The sequence below is a fragment of the Electrona antarctica genome (assembly GCF_951216825.1).
Source record: "Electrona antarctica genome assembly, chromosome: 3".
NCBI classification, from domain to species: domain Eukaryota; kingdom Metazoa; phylum Chordata; class Actinopteri; order Myctophiformes; family Myctophidae; genus Electrona; species Electrona antarctica.
In genome coordinates, this window is record NC_136808.1 from 43,794,790 (window position 1) to 43,812,645 (window position 17,856).

At 45.2% G+C, this 17,856-nt stretch overlaps 1 protein-coding gene across 1 annotated transcript; it reads left to right on the top strand.

Annotated features, from left to right (window-relative positions):
* Nucleotides 1-4,766: 4,766 nt before the first annotated feature.
* Nucleotides 4,767-17,559, top strand: LOC306919805 (extracellular calcium-sensing receptor-like; the record flags this gene model as incomplete). Its single annotated transcript, XM_079496355.1, has 6 exons — nucleotides 4,767-5,075; nucleotides 11,479-11,609; nucleotides 11,783-11,984; nucleotides 12,907-13,125; nucleotides 16,418-16,541; nucleotides 16,646-17,559. The coding sequence occupies 6 exons, from the start codon at nucleotides 4,767-4,769 to the stop codon at nucleotides 17,557-17,559; spliced, it is 1,899 nt and encodes a 632-aa protein (XP_079352481.1).
* Between the last annotated feature and the right edge of the window lie 297 nt (nucleotides 17,560-17,856).

Consider the following 17,856-nt stretch of genomic DNA (forward strand, 5'->3'; position numbering starts at 1 on the left):
GTTTCTCACTAAACAAATCAGTTTCTAGCATTGTTACGGCCCTTTAAACTTGGCTCAACCAAGGGCTAACATAAAAGGACACAAAGTCAGATCAAAAGTTTACAAAGATATCACACATTTATTTAAAATCCTGCATTGCAAAACAGGGACTGATTGACAAGAATACTTACGACCAGCCCATCTGAAACTTAACACTTTGATTGCTACAGGATCTCGGCAGGCCTATTTTGATGTTGCTACTGTTTAACATTGCACAAAGGCCTTGTTCGGGGGCCCACAGCAAAATGTTCTCTTATAGCGAGAATCACACGCATACATCAAAAGAAAGCTGAACTTGTCCACTTCAATTTGCATTACATTTTGATTTTACCATGTTCCATTCTGGAGATATTGACCTTTTTGCAACACCTGCATTTGCCTGGAAGTGGTTATGTTTCATTCCTTACTGACTGCCAGTAGGCAGTACACAATAGTGAATATACCTCTCGCGCTCCGCGTAGGTCGAGTCTTAATATAAACAAAGTCATGTGACGTGTAGGCTGACCGTGCGTCCCGGTAGGCTATATAAGCACGTGACAGCCCGCACCCGGCCTCTTTTTTCTTCTCGCTACCTGACGTGAGTATCGTAGGTAAGTGTAGCTCCTAGAATCTGTACATCAGTTCTGTATTGCAGGTCCAAAGAGTTGTTAAGACACTATATGTGTCGTGGTGTTGACATCCTGCCTGTGGCTATTGCCGAGAGCGCAAATTGTTGTCCTCTCAAGGCTGTGGTTGTCAAATTATCACCATTTCTCTTTGTTTGTCTTGAGGATCCCTAGCTACAAACACTCTCATGTATTGTTGTTAAAGGGCTTCCTCCACTGGGTGTTGGCCGTGTGCTGCCGGTTTCCCACAGCACTCGCCTAATTTACCTAGTTATAATTGTTTTTTTTTTTTAATTAAACTATATTATTTAATTCTTAATTTGATTAAGAATATATAAATAGATTCAGATTACTGGAGGTTCCCACATGGTCTGTGCCTGCACAGTCCTCGCTGGGATTGCCTAGTTAAATATCTGATTGACATTTTTGTTTGATGATTAATCTAATCAATTAATTCATCTAAATAACTTAATTTGTTTTAAAAATTCAGATTACTGGAGGTTCCCACATGGTCTGTGCCTGCACAGTCCTCGCTGGGATTGCCTAGTTAAATATCTGATTGACATTTTTGTTTGATGATTAATCTAATCCATTAATTCATCTAAATAACTTAATTTGTTTAAATTCAGACTACTGGAGGTTCCCACATGGTCTGTGCCTGCACAGTCCTCGCTGGGATTGCCTAGTTAAATATCTGATGGACATTTGTTATTTGATGATTAATCTAATCAATTAATTCATCTAAATAACTGAATTGTTTAAAAAATTCAGATTACTGGAGGTTCCCACGCGGTCTGTGCCTGCACAGTCCTCGCTGGGATTGCCTAGTTAAATATCTGATGGACATTTGTTGTTTGATGATTAATCTAATCAATTAATTCATCTAAATAACTGAATTGTTTAAAAAAATCAGATTACTGGAGGTTCCCACGCGGTCTGTGCCTGCACAGTCCTCGCTGGGATTGCCTAGTTAAATATCTGATGGACATTTGTTGTTTGATGATTAATCTAATCAATTAATTCATCTAAATAACTGAATTGTTTAAAAAATTCAGATTACTGGAGGTTCCCACGCGGTCTGTGCCTGCACAGTCCTCGCTGGGATTGCCTAGTTGAATATCTGATTGACATTTTTGTTTGATGATTAATCTAATTAATTAGTTAATCTAAATAACTTAAATTGTTTAAAGACAATTCAGATTACTAGAGGTTCCCACATGGTCTGTGCCTGCACAGTCCTCGCTGGGATTGCCTAGTTAAATATCTGATTGACATTTTTGTTTGATTAATTTAATGAATTAATCAATCTAAATAACTTAAAAAAAAAAAAAAAAAAAAAAAACCTTGGTTACTGGAGGTTCCCACGCATTCTGTGGTTGCACAGCTCTCGCGGGGATTGCCCAGTTAAGTGTCAAATTGACATTAAGCTAACAGCAGGCCATCTTAGCCTGACCGGTTAGCTACTCTGTTTGCTGGAGGTTACTGACGCGTTCTGTGATCGTACAGTTCTCGCTGGTATTGCCTGGCTATACAACTGGCTTGAGACTACTGAGCTATGGCGCGTACGTCCTGTAGCACTCAGCTCCAAGTCGACGATGGACATGACTTGTGTCCGACATGCTTGGGTGTCGGTCATCTCAGGGAAGCCCTGATTGACCCATGTATGAACTGTGGCACTCTACCACTCTCTGTGAGAGAGGCTAGGCTGCGTGAGGTGGAGAACCTCCTGTTCAAAGGAAACCTCCCACCTTCTGGGGTCCCCGCTGGGGTCCCTTCTGGCGGGAGGGTGAAGCTCAAAACGCGGGTCTCGCGCAGAGCGCGGTCACTTGGCCCGGAAGAGTTCAACGGCGGCTGTCACGACTGCTCCATATCGCCATGAAATGGACGATTTGAGGGCTGAAATAGAGCGCCTTAAGGCAATAGTACGGCCACCTCCTCCCCCGCCACAGGCGGTCCAGCAGCCACCGGCTCCTCCGCCACAGGCGGTCCAGGAGCCGGAGGGCGATGATGATCTAGAATTAGATTACGGTTATGATGATGATGACGCCATGTCAACTAGAGCTTTAGACTCTATGTTCCATGACGAGGATGATATCCCCAGGGGGGCCCCTCCCCCGAACGGGTGTGGCTTGCTCAGGCGCCTATGTCTGACAGTTGCAGACAGGCGCTACGGAAGCTGCCGGGGGTGCCGGGCCAGTTGTTTGGCCCGGAGGCAAACGAGGCACTGCAGCGTAGGCAGCAGTCAAGGCAGCCTCAGAGGACTGGGGTCAACGGGCCAGAGGCTCGAGGGCACCGCCCGGTCGACCCTCTAAGCCACGTGGCGCACGGGATCCGCGACGCCTGGGCTACTTGAATCCTCAGCCGCAGACCTGGCAACGTGACCAGGCGGCAGCAGGCGGAGGGCAATATCAGCCCAGAGGTGGGCAGCGGCTTCGCCAGCCCCAGCGTGGGCGAGGACATAGCCGGTGCCCCCCCCCCCCCCCCCCCCCCCAAGCCCCCATATAACCCCCCAGGCACAGCCTGAGGGTCTGGGGCAGATTTTCACAGCAGCACCTGAATTACTGGGCAGACCATGCCAGGGATGCATGGGTCGTTACAACAATGTCCCAAGGTTACAGGCTGCAGTTCCGCCGCCGACCCCCACCACCTTCACGGGTCAGGGTGACTTCAGTCACAGACCCCGTGAAGGCCCAGTGTTTGTCTCAAGAGGTGGCCAAGCTCTTGGACAAACGAGCAATAACAACGGTTCACCCACGTTCACAGAACGAAGGGTTCTACTCCACCTACTTTCTGATCCCAAGGAAAGAAGGGTCTCTCAGGCCTATACTAGACCTAAGAGGGTTAAAGGTACCTCAAGGTCCTTCCGTTTCGGATGCTTCGCACAGTCGACGTCCTACAGGCTATCACACAGGGGGAGTGGTTCACCACAATAGACCTCAAAGATGCCTACTTTCATGTGCCTATACATCCAGAGCACAGAAAGTACGTACGCTTTGCCTTTCAAGGCAAAGTCTACCAGTTTGCCGTTCTGCCGTTCGGCCTGTCTCTGGCTCCCTGCATCTTCACAAGGTGTATGAGGGCAGCCTTAACGTCGATATGCCTGTCGGGAGTGAAGATACTTCCCTACCTAGACGATTGGCTCATTTGCGCCCCCTCGTTCAGGGAGGCGGAACAGGTGACGTCCAGAGTCCTCGCTCACTCGAGGCACTGGGCATGACCGTAAACCTCGAAAAGAGCTCGTTGCTCCCAACGCAACAGACCACCTTCCTCGGCATGTCCCTAGCTTCGGTATCGATGCAGGCACGACCGACTGCACAGAGGGTGGGGAGAATTCAGAACCTCCTGCGGTCTTTCCGCCTGGGGGCGAGGTTGACCGTCCTAACATGGCTCAGACTGCTCGGCATGCTGACTGCAGTCTCAGCAATCACTCCTCTGGGGCTGCTACATCTACGCCCATTACAGAGGTGGTTCAATGGCCTTCACATGGACCCCTGTCTACACAGGGGGGTCAAGGTCAGAGTCACTCGCAGGTGCCTTGGTTATCTCCGCCGCTGGCGGGACAATGCATTCCTGCTGAGTGGAGTCCCTCTCGGCTTGGTCCCGGCGAGACGAGAGGTGGTGACAACAGATGCCTCGCCTCAAGGTTGGGGCGCGGTATGGCAGAGGAGGTCAGTCCAGGGGGTATGGCGCTCTCGATGGAGAGGACGCCATATCAATGTGCTAGAACTCCGGACTGTTTCCCTGGCGCTGAAGCACTTCTTGCCCTTTCTCAGGGGGAAGCACGTGCTCATTCGGACAGACAGCACCTCAGTGGTGTTTCATGTCAACCATCAGGGAAGGACCAGGTCTCTGGAGTCCCTGAGGGAAGCCCATCGCCTGTGGACGTGGGCTTATCCTCTACTTTCCTCGATGAGGGCTATGCACCTGCCAGGCAGAGTAAACTCTGTGGCAGATTATCTGTCTCGTCAGAGACTGCCCCCTGGGGAGTGGAGATTGCACCCCCAGGTGGCACAGTTGATATCGGATCGGCACGGGGTAGCCTACGTAGATCCATTCGCCTCAAAAGGCACGACTCATTGTCCTCTGTGGTTCAGCCTGGCAGAGACCAGTGCCCCACTCGGGATGGACGCTCTCGCTCTCGCTCTCGTCCATCCCAGGGCGCCCGGGATGGACGCTCTCGCCAACGCTTGGCCGAGAGCGCTCCTTTATGCATTTCCCCCGATCCACCTGTTGTTGCCTGTGCTTCACAAGGTGAGATCGTCAGATGACAGAGTTCTCTTGGTGGCCCCCAGGTGGCCCTCGAGAATATGGTATTCAACGCTCCTCAGTCTGTTGAACGGGGATCGATGGCAGCTTCCAGTGAGGATAGACCTCCTGTCCCAGCTGGACGGGAAGGTGTGGCATCCATCGCCGAGCCTCCTTCAGCTTTGGGTATGGCCACTGAAAGGGATCAGTCACTCTTGAGTGGGCTAGGCCCCTCAATATGTGAGACCTTGCGAAATGCAAGGGCCCCTTCCACAAGGTTGGTGTACTCTAATTGCTGGGCTGCTTTCTCATTATGGTGCAGCGACAGGGGTCTGGACCCAGTCTCTTGCCCTATACAACACGTACTACATTATTTACAGTGTCTACTGGATGCCGGCCGTGCAGCCTCCACCTTGAAGGTGCACACGGCCGCTATATCCTTCAATCATAGCCATATTGATGGCAGGTCAGTTGGTGCGCATTACTGGGTGACACAGTTTCTGCGCGGTGCCAAGAGGTTACGCCCCCCCTAGGGTGAGGCGTACTGCAGCTTGGGACCTGCCTCTGGTCCTGCAGGCATTGAGCAGGGCGCCCTTTGAGCCTATGGCTGGGTCGTCCTTGAGCTCGTTATCGATTAAGACTGCCTTTCTGTTGGCAGTTACGACAGCTAAGCGTGTGAGTGAGCTCCACGCACTTTCTATTAATAATAATAATAATAATAAAACTTTATTTGTATAGCACCTTTCATGACATGAAATGCAGCTCAAAAAAGAAAAGAAAAGCAGGGCATAAACAATACAGTGAGGACATGAATAACATTTTTTTAAAAGACAGATAAATCAATTAAAAGCAAGGGTGTAAAAGTGGGTCTTGAGCTGAGCTTTAAAAATGTCTACAGAGGCTGCCTGTCGAAGGTACAGTGGGAGTTTGTTCCACGCCGTCGGCCCGTAGAAGCAAAAAGCTGCTTCCCCGTATTTTTTAGTTGCCATTTTTTTAGGCAAAGCGAGCAGGCCAGCAGTGGAAGACCTTAGGGGGCGGTTTGGGACATATTTCGGCAGGCAGTCATGTAGGTAGGAAGGTGCGAGACCATTGAGAGCTTTATAAACAAGTAAAGAATTTTAAAATCAATCCTAAAAACAACCGGAAGCCAGTGCAATGAGGCCAAGACTGGAGTAATATGTTCTCTCATCTTAGTTCTAGTTAAGACTCTGGCTGCTGCATTTTGGACAAGTTGTAATCTGTCAGTTGATTTCTTAGGCAATCCAGAAAAAAGTGCATTGCAGTAATCAAGCCGAGAAAAAACAAAGGCGTGGATTAGCGTTTTTGCATCGTCCAGTGACAAATAGGCTCTGATTCGTGCAATATTTCTAAGATGAAAAAAGGCAATCTTGGTAACATGATTAATGTGTGAATTAAAATTCAGTTCAGAATCAATAGTGATCCCCAAGTTCTTTACTGTACTGTTACTTTCTACAGTCAGGTTGCCAAGTCTGCTTTTTATCGATTCTTTCTGCTCACTAGAACCGATTATGAGAACTTCTGTCTTATCCTCATTTAGCTTGAGAAAGTTCTCACTCATCCAGCATTTAATGCTAGACAGACAGGTCAACAGCGGGTCTAAGGCACAGAGATCATCTGGATCTACAGAAAGATATAGTTGGGTATCATCAGCATAGAAATGAAAATTGACTCCGTGATTGGTAATGAGTTCTCCCAATGGCAGTATGTACAGGGAGAATAACAGAGGACCAAGAATTGAGCCCTGTGGAATACCAGAACGGATGTTGTGTTTGTCTGAGTCAAACTCAGCTAGATTGACAAAATAGCTTCTGTTTGTTAGGTAGGAGGAAAACCAGGACAGGGCCGTGCCAGACAGGCCTACCCAGTGCTCCAGACGCTGTATTAAAATTGAATGGTCAATCGTGTCAAATGCAGCCGTTAGATCTAGAAGTAAAAGAACGGAAACATGTTTCTTGTCAGCAGACACCCTAAGATCATTCATTACTTTTACAAGTGCTGTTTCTGTGCTGTGGCCTTTCCTAAAGCCAGATTGGAATTTGTTATGCACATTGTTGTTCTGTAGAAACACATCCAATTGATGAAAGATGCATTTTTCTAAAACCTTTAGCCCCGCATGCCTTCGGTGGAAGGCTAGCGGCACGGGGGTCACACTTTGGCCAAATGTGTCATTCTTGCCTAAAGGTTCTGCCCCCCGATTATGTTAACCAGGCCATAGAGTTGGCGGCATTCCATCCTCCCCCGTTTACATCCGAGGCGGAGGAAAGGGCCCACTTACTGTGTCCAGTCCGTGCGTTGCAACTGTACATTCAGGCAACACGGGATATTAGACGCTCAGAGCAACTGTTTGTGTGCTACGGCGGAAAGAATAGAGGAGGCGCGCTGTCTAAACAGCGGCTATCCCACTGGGCAGTGGATGCGATTAAGAAGGCTTATGAAGCATCTGGTAAACCTGCCCCCTCCGAGGTCATCTGCCATTCTACCAGGGGCGTTGCCACGTCCTGGGCGGCGATGAGAGGGGTGTCACTGGCGGACGTCTGTGCGGCGGCGTCTTGGACAGCCCCTTGCACGTTCTCGAGGTTCTATCGCCTTGATGTGGCCTCTGGATCCTCACTGACGTCAGCGATCCTGCCACTGGCTGCTACGGCAGTTTAGTAGGTTGGTTCGATTCCTCGTGACACTTCTGGTATGAGTCATCCACTATTGTTTACTGCCTACTGGCAGTCAGTAAGGAATGAAACATAACGCAAGTTACGAATGTAACTATGGTTATGTGAATTCCTGGATGACTGCCAGTAATAACGGTCACTCGGAATCTTTCAGGGCGAGAAGATTCTTAAGAGGCCGGGTGCGGGCTGTCACGTGCTTATATAGCCTACCGGGACGCACGGTCAGCCTACACGTCACATGACTTTGTTTATATTAAGACTCGACCTACGCGGAGCGCGAGAGGTATATTCACTATTGTTTACTGCCTACTGGCAGTCATCCAGGAATTCACATAACCATAGTTACATTCGTAACTTGCGTTATCTTGAACAGCGAGCAGAGTTATGGATGGTTTAAAGTCAGAGACATTGACAGGCAGATATAAAATTGAACCCAATAAATATCCTATACATCCTATACACCGAATGAAAGCCCTGAATGTGTACTTTTACGAGGAAAACAGTATACATTGATCCCATCTACAGTTAGACAGTAATTGGTTATTGAATGCAGCTTGTGCCCACCAGATAACTTCAGAGAAGACATGGACGTGAACTCCTCAATATTCACAAAATAAGGCCTATAGCGACATATAAATACTATATACCGTATGAAACAGAAGACTCTCTGCTTTCATAAGAAAAAAACTTCTACTGTAGTAATAATAAAAATCACCCATGTGAAGTGAGTGGTGCAACTGTTCTCTACAGTTGCGCGGTGCAACGCTCAGTTGCAACGCTCACTTCACAGGGGTGTGATTTTTATTATTACAGTAGAAGTTTACAGACCAAACTGTAAATAAAAGGTTTACATGACTTTCTGCCTCAGTCCGTATATAGCGAGCTGTATTGAATAAGCAGAGAACAGAATATGGGACAGAGTTGCACCACTCACTTCACATGGGTGTGATTTTTATTATTACTACAGTAGAAGTTTTTTTCTTATGAAAGCAGAGAGTCTTCTGTTTCATACGGTATATAGTATTTATATGTCGCTATAGGCCTTATTTTGTGAATATTGAGTTCGGGTCCATGTCTTCTCTGCAGTTATATCTGGTGGGCGCAATGTGCATCCACCCAGTAACCAATTTATGACAAACTGTACATGGGATCAATGTTTACTCTTTTCCTCGTAAAAGTACACATTCAGGGCTTTCATTCGGTGTATAGGATGTATAGCATATTTATTGTGTTTATTGTTATATCTGCCTGTCAATGTCTGACAATAAACCTTCATAACTCTGCTTTCTTTAGATGATGATGATGATTGCCTCGCATAATCTATCTCACTGCTTTCATTGTTTTGATCGCAGTAACATTGGGGGGGGGGGGGGTCATGGGCACATTGGGCAGCAAAAGTCTTGATCCGTACGGCTATAAAAAGTCCCATTCCACCGTTCGGTTCAGAACTATAGTATAACGGTGAGACGCGTTGTCATCATCAGCTGATTTTGTTTTTCAAGCTAGTATAGGGGAACATGCCTGGGCATGCACCACGGTTTAGGACGCGGAAAAGTTCGTTATACATTACACCCGGGTCCATTACGTCCCCGACGCGTTCATTGCGATCTTATCACTACAATTATAATGAATAAAAAGGCGTTACAATCACACGTCCGAGCGATCTCCGATTATGACGGCTCTGCATGGCGATACGTGATCCACCAACGGAACACTGTCTGTTGTCGTGGCGGCCCCTCGATACTGTGGTTAGTTCGTAGTATTTTAGGCTCGGGGATCGTTTGGTCGCTACAGTATGAAGAAGGAAACATGCATCTGTCCATGTGTGTTGCAGACGTTTTGCAAAGCCGATCCGGTGCATATGTGTTTAGGCAGCGTTCCGTTCAAAATGTTTTTTTCCGAGAGACAGAGGAGAGCCCCCATGTCGCAAGATCCTTCTCCTGGAGAAACAGGAGGGGAGGGGGGAATCGAGTATTATAGTGTTGGGTGAAATGTCCGAGGTGGAAAGCCTGGTGAGGCGAGGTTAGGTGAAATTTGATTCTTTTCACACACCGACTAGATCGGCATGGGCGCATCCATTTTACACTGGCTTCTACACGTAAAGCGGCCCGCCCTCCTGTTTTCAGGAGAGGAGGGTTTTTTTTTTTTTTTTTCTGATCACGTGAGCGGGACTAAGCAGCAATGACAGGGGGATGGTTCTTCATTGTCCGGGTGGGTAAAAAGATGAATGAAAGTATGCTATAAAAAAGTGATTAGAACGTATGGATACGTGGTTCGCACCGGACGTTTGATTAATTGATAACGTATTGATACGCGATTAGCGTTCGCTGTGTTAACTAATAACAGCAACAAAAAGGGAACACAACTGTTCAGTTTGGGTGTTTGGGAGACAATGAGCTGCTGGCCACAGGTCCACTTATATAAACTGCAACTAATCAAGAACAGCTGACTAAGGGTGTGGTAGCCAGATCTCTCAGGTGATTGACAGGTGAGGCACTTTAGACCAGCAGAGGTCAGCAAAGCCACAGGCACTACAACAGAACAAAGTAAAGACAAAATGTCACAAATCAGCAATTTTCATTGGCTCATAAAACCTTCGTTTTTTCACGTACTATACTTTCCCATGTCCGTATAGGTCCAAAGTTCACGTGTAGAAGTTTTCGTGCTTTTTGATCAAAGATCCTGGGAGGAGATGCATTTTAATTGATTTTCATATAATTCAAAATGGCGGGTGATCTAGAGGTCAGAGGTCAAAAGTAACATCACGGAACTTGTTCGGCATGAGGAGACGCATATGTGTGTTGAGGTTTCATTGCCGACGGTCAAACGGTTCATGAGCTATGCCTGGTCAAAGTTTGTATTTTCAATATAGCGCCACCCTTTGGCCAATGGTTGTGGGCTTCGCATTCACACCGTTTGGCATGGCCCTCTACCATATCTCCAAATTTCACGAAAACCGACTGCACGGTTCAGCCAGAACTGCTATTTTTGGCGGAAGAAAATAAATTACAATTCCGGCAATTTTCATTGGCTCATAAAACCTTCAATTTTTCACTTAAAAAAACGTACTATATTTTCCCATGTCCGTATAGGTCCAAAGTTCACGTGTAGAAGTTTTCGTGCATTTTGATCAAAGATCCTGGGAGGAGATGCATTTTAATTGATTTTCATATAATTCAAAATAGCGGGTGATCTAGAGGTCAGAGGTCAAAAGTAACAGCACGGAACTTGTTCGGCATGAGGAGACGCATATGTGTGTCGAGGTTTCATTGCCGATGGTCAAACGGTTCATGAGCTATGCCTGGTCAAAGTTTGCATTGTCAATATAGCGCCACCCTTTGGCCAATGGTTGTGGGCTTCGCATCCTCATCGTTTGGCATGGCCCTCTACCATATCTCCAAATTTCGCGAAAACCGACTGCACGGTTCAGCCAGAACTGCTATTTTTGGCGGAAGAAAATAAATAGCAATTCCAAAAAAGGACCAAGTCCTTTCAGAACTGCTTGGTCCTTTAATAATTGTTGTTGTTAAAATAATGCCTTACATGACCTACAGTGGACAAATTGTTGCCAATGGCCATGGTTGAGATAATGCAGGAGTCAACATTTGGATATGAAAGCATTGCTAATGTATTTTAAGCCCGGCCTCTACTTCTGCTTGTGCCAAGATGGGCGTTGTGAAAGATTACGTAGTGGCATAAGGTGGCATAGGGGGTGGCACAGCATGTGTATAAAAGTTAACAACTGGACAATGGACTTTTAGAGGACGGGAGGAGGGTGTGAAAGGACAGTTATGAGGGCTTCTCTAGACACACGCCTGTTTTCATACCTGCACTTGACCATGACGTTGTTCTCTTCCTTCTGTCCTTTGTCTTCCTCACCTTCCTCTTCTTGTGACTTCCAGGCACCGTTTAATCTTAGCAGAATGTATAAGGCTGGAGACATTGTTCTGGGTGGGGCGTTTCCCGTCCACATCCAGTCTGTTTTCCCTGAGTTGTCTTTCACCTCCAAACCACAGTACCCGACTTGCAAACAGTGAGTATCACAAATGGAATAGCAAGTATGAGACATGGGTCCTCTTTTTTTTCTTTTTCTTTTTTTAGTCGGCCTATGTAAGATTAGTTGACGTTGTGTATTTCTACAAAGTCGAATATTCAAAGTTGCAGTATAACATTTTGTGTGTTTAGTTTTTCCATTAACGTGTTCAGATGGTCCCAGACCATGGCTTTTGCAATTACTGAGATCAACAGAAACGCGAGCCTTCTACCCAACGTGACTCTGGGATACAGTCTCTATGATAGCTGCATGCCCTTTGGAGCTGTCCCTGCAGCGCTGTCATTGATCACTGGGAGAGAGGAGCCGTTTCAGCTGGATGAGAGCTGTACTGGCTCTCCTCCGGTGCTGGGAATCGTGTGTACAACAAATTCTATTCACATTTCTAGAATATTAGGTTTGTACAGGGTGCCCATGGTAAGTTATTTACGTGAACCCCGCTTTACCTTCACCAATTTTAGAGAGAGAGAGATTTTTGCAGCAAAAATAACCCCTCTTTACCATCACCAATTTGATATTGCTGCTGTGTTTTCGTAAATGAATGTCATACTACATGATCATACATACAGTGTCACACAAAATAAGTATTAACAAGCGCTTGTGATGGTTTGGGACTGATTCGATTTGCATAATTTTGGTTATTTGCTCATTTTGAAATCTGAAATATGTTAAGCAATGCACATAGTACATGTATTGCAGGCAGAACATGTGAGTGGAGCAGAGTGGGTATAGGTTTTAAAAAGGCCTTGACTGGGTTAAATATTTGACTTGTGCCGATGAATTGTAAATTGTAGGGGACATTTCACAAAACCATGCGTTATTATTATTAACAGATATTGTGTGTCTTTGGCAGGTCAGTTATGTTGACACGTGCCCCTGTCTGAGTGAGAGGAACCAGTTCCCGTCCTTTTTTAGAACAGTCCCTAGTGATGACTTCCAGGTGAACAGCTACAGACAACATAATGTTGGTATTGAGTAGTTCATGTCATGTTCCTCACACTTGGCAAACACCTTCTTCTATTCATCTAGTGAATGTAATAATCAATAGTTGTCACCAATTATGAGTAACATTAACTCGGTTACATTACAAGTAAATCAGGTCAAAATGTGTGTCAGATCCTGTGTCTACTATAGGTGATACATGACCTTTGACATGATCTAAATATCTCAATAGAAGAGCAGGGAGACAAAATACCACCAGCCCAATTGTATATGTATTGCATTAATATACTCTACCGAAAACACATTATATATATGAATCCATTCTTTATCCAATCAGGTGCGAGCTGTGCTCCAGATCCTGAGGCGGTTCCGATGGACTTGGGTAGGAGTGGTGTTTGTTGGTCATGAGGGCAGCAGTAAACCTGCCCAGTCCTTCCTGTCTGAGCTGGCGAGGTCCGGTCTGGGCTGTGTGGCCTATGTGGAGCTTATGCCACAACGAGACCCAGCTGAACTTCAGAGGATCGTCACTGTGATGAAGACGTCCACAGCTCGTGTGGTCATTCCATTTTTATATGGGCCCGATATGATTAATCTCATGGAAGAGGTTGGTGCCATGATTCATGTTCACTCATTGAGGGAGTTATAGAGAGTTTCTGCCTGACAGCAATGATATCCCAAAAAAGAAGGAAAGAAATTGCACGCACGCACGCACGCACACATGCACACGTATGTGTCTGTCTTTCAAGTTGGAAAGATAATATTATGCTTTGCTTATCATATTTTAGATTTAAAAGCTAACCAAAAGTCTAATGAACACATTTGACCAGGTGGTAAAGCAGAATGTGACAGGTCTCCAGTGGATAGCTACCTTGCCCTGGGCCAACACTCACATACTCCATGCTCCTCACTTCATGGCCTTCCTGAGAGGCACCCTGGGTTTCACCCTCCGTCGTGCAGATAACCTACCAGGTCTCAAGGACTACTTGTCAAAAATACACCCTGACAATGACCCTGACTACAGAGATGAAAATAGCATGGTATGTATTATTTTATTAGTATTATAGTATTAACATAGCTGCACATTCAAACTGACGTCTGCTTATTTAACCATGTAATCACTTAAACCCTATGTGGTTAAGCGGAGTTCCTCAGGGCTCTATAGAGCGTCGCAGTCCCGCCCCTTTCATGACGACGCCAGGCCCAGGAAATAAATCCCAATGCATTTTCCTCATAGACATTTCATAAAGTATTTATTTAAAGACCTTTTAAGCGTCGTACGAAGCCAGCTCGAGTCGTGACAAATCATGACAACAAACACAATATTTTGGACCAAACAAATAATTACAAAAAAAGTGTTGTAACCTGCCGTTTTTTTCTACTTTCTAATTATTTGTTTGGCCCAAAACATTGTGTTTATTGTCATGATTTGTCACGACAAGAGTTGGCTTTGTCCGCGGCGTAAACGTCTTTAAATAAATACTTTTTGAAAAGTCTATGAGGAAAATGAACGGGCATTTCTTTTCCGGGTCTCACGAGAGGGCGGGACTGCGACGCTCTATAGTAGGCTAGTAGTGTGTTTTCTGTTTTCTGTTAGTTCACTCATTGTGAGCTGGTCGATTTGCTATTGTCCTGCGAAAGCCTTCCCCACAGGTGTTTAAGTGGTTAAATCCTATGGGCTCCATTTTCGTCACCGCTAAACCCCTTATCCCTAAACTTCTTTGCCTTTATTTTTTACTATTTTGCTAAACATTTTTGAATAGTTAAAATGGCCAGTCTACAAGCTCACAACGTGTCAATTAGCCAATCAAAAGTTGAACTATTCAAAAATGTTTTTCAAAATAGTAAAAAAAGGCAAAGAAGTTTAGGGTTAAGGGGTTTAGAGGTGACGAAAATGGAGCCCTATATGCTTTGTTTACTGGAGTCCCCCAGGTAACTCCAGTAAACAAAGCATGGCCCCTTCCTGTTTGTTGCTCTATAACTTCATAATGCAATGCGATGCATTGAGAGATTGATGTAGATCTGCTGTTTTCGTCAACAATATTAATCCCAATATAGGGATGCTATAGTGTTCAAGTTTTTAAATATTCACAAGGTATTACATTTAAAGTATATAAGCTTTAAATTGAACTCATAATATGAGTTCAATTTGAAATACTTTCAAATGTATTACTTTTAGTAATACATTTTACTTTTTAAAATAGTAACTAAATTTAAAGTAAAGTTTAAAAGCTTAAAGGTCAGTTTTTGCTTTGATGATGAAAGTGAGGTCAAAATCAATGGTCATGGTACTTGCAAGCTCCTTTTTTAGGGCTTTTCTGCCTGTATTACAGGCAGTACAGTACAGAGAGAGACAGGAATAAGAGAGAGAGAGATATGCAGTAGGACGTATAGGGCTCGGGACTCAAACTCTCGATTCACTGTCAGGCTACAGTAGCTTGCAGGCTTACAAGCTACTTTAATGTGCCGTTCGTTTTAGCACTTGTCGTGCAAAGTTTAAATTAATCATCAGTCTTGATGGTGTTCCTTCAGGTGAGGCAGTTTTGGGAGCACACATTTCAGTGTAAATTTACACCCCTTCCGTCAGAGTGGGTGGATGCAGGTGGACAGGCCTGTACTGGACACGAGGACCTAGCAACAGCAGAAACTAACTTTTTGGATATGTCTGACCTCAGAGCCACGTATAATGTATACAAGGCTGTGTATGCTCTGGCCCATGCCCTCCATGACATGTTGCAGTGTGTGCCAGGAAGAGGGCCTTTCACTGGGCACAGCTGTGCCAGTTTGCAGACAATACAGCCATGGCAGGTGGGATGTTAATTCACAGTTTACCTGTTTTATTTTGTTTGATCAAAAGCGTACAGAAAGGACATACTGTAGGATGAATATTGTTGCTGTTTGAAAACCACAAGTGTATTTTTATTTTAAGTTTTTTATTTATTTTCATCTGAAAAAATACAGGAATCAAACTGGGTTAAATAAAACAAACCAACAAACAAAAACAGAAGAAAATACACCATTGCAGCCACTCCTATGGACGACGTTTCATTTTTGTCGTTGCCTTTTTTATACAAAAAAACCTGTTAAAGGCGGGCCTTTACTATTGTGTACATTGTATGCAGTATAGTATCTTGCTCTTCATAACTTTTCCCATCACCATTTATAGCTTATGTATTACCTGGAAAAGGTCAACTTCACGGTCACCACATCATTTGATGATGATGTATCATTTGATGAGAATGGTGACGCTTTACCAAGCTATGATGTCATAAACTGGGTGTGGCTCCCTGATGGAAGCACAAAGCTTCACAACGTAGGTGTGTACAAGACGTCATCCACAGCTGGTGAGGAACTCATCCTTGATGAAGACAGAATCTTCTGGAGCTTTGCGTCCACAAAGGTCACTTTCACTTTCTACAATAGCTAATGTTGTGCTCATGATGTTAATGTAATATATTATCTCTGCTAGACAACCAGACTGGGAGGCAGATATAGGGCCTGTTTGTGTGTGTGTGTCTGGGTGTTGTGTCATTGTTCCGACGGCACATTATTCCGACGTGCCGTTGGTCCAACTGGCCATGTTAGTAACCCTATCCCTACCCTTAATGGCCGCCTGCAACCTAGCCTTGATCCCAGGCTTACTCAACTGCGAAGAGAAAAGCCTGGTCACAATATAAAGCAGAGAGTACATAGCCGGAAGTGTCGGTCCAGAACATCCGTCAGATGTATTTCCACCGGATATGATATTTTTTTGACCAATCACAACACTTGTTTCATTCACGGAGAATGTAAACAGCCTTGGCTGTGCAATTATTTTAGACTGACATGATCACTGTTGCTTTCCTCTAAAGCCTCCTCGGTCAGTGTGCAGTGAGAGCTGTTCCCCTGGAACCCGTGTGGCCAGAAGGAAAGGAGAACCTGTCTGCTGCTTTGACTGCATTGCTTGTCCTGAGGGACAGATCAGCAATCAAACTGGTAGGTTTTTCATTATGTAGCTATGCACAGCACAGTACATGTATAGGTAATCTTTAGGACAATTTTGTACTTTTCTGCCCATTTAACCTTGCCCTCCTTGTTAGATTCTACAGACTGTCTCAGTTGTCCAGAGGACTTCTGGTCCAATCCCCAGCATGACCACTGTGTCCCTAAGAGCGTGGAGTTCCTCTCCTACCATGAGGCCCTGGGTATCTCCTTGACAACCATCTCATTGCTAGGCACACTTATCTCTGCCATTGTCATGGGAATCTTCATCTATCATCGAAACACACCCATGGTGCGAGCCAACAACTCAGAACTAAGCTTCCAACTTTTGCTGTCACTCAAACTATGTTTCTTGTGCTCACTACTGTTCATTGGCCGTCCCAGACTGTGGACTTGTCAGCTGAGGCATGCAATATTTGGGATCAGCTTTGTGCTGTGTGTCTCGTGTATTCTGGTAAAGACTATGGTGGTGTTGGCTGTGTTCAAGGCCTCAAAGCCTGGGGGTGCAGACATTATGAAGTGGTTTGGTGCTATACAGCAGAGAGGAACAGTTTTGACTCTTACTGCAATCCAGGCAATAATCTGCACAGCATGGCTGGTGTCTGCCTCACCAACTCCTCATAAAAACACACAATACCACAGTGATAGGATAGTCTATGGGTGTGAAGTGGGATCACCAGTTGGTTTTGCAGTGTTACTAGGTTATATTGGTTTATTGGCACTCCTCAGCTTCCTCCTAGCATTCATGGCAAGGAATCTTCCAGACAACTTCAATGAAGCCAAGTTAATCACTTTCAGCATGTTGATCTTCTGTGCCGTGTGGATAGCCTTCATCCCGGCATATATCAGTTCTCCAGGCAAATATGCAGATGTAGTGGAGGTATTTGCTATTTTGGCATCTAGTTTTGGCCTTTTGGTGGCGCTGTTTGGACCAAAATGTTATATAATGCTTTTGAAACCTGAGAGAAACACTAAGAAGTCCATCATGGGTCGTGGTGCCTCCAAGACATAGAAGCAGAAATTGATAAAGAAATATGATTACCCTCCCTTGAAGGCTACATTTGGTGATTTTTAGACACAGGGTGAAGTAAGCATGCAGTGCCTTAGAATCGATGAGTACATTTTTTCTCCCTTTTTACACACTTAAGCTATTATTTTGAAGGCCTCTGATTTTAATGAGATGTGTGGTGTTTTCATGGTCAAATGCCTAGAAAGGGAGAAACAGCAGCCCCACACTTGCTGTGCAGGTACCTAAGATTTTAAAGATGTGGTGAAGTGGAGAAACTGATAGCTAGGCTAATCATACATT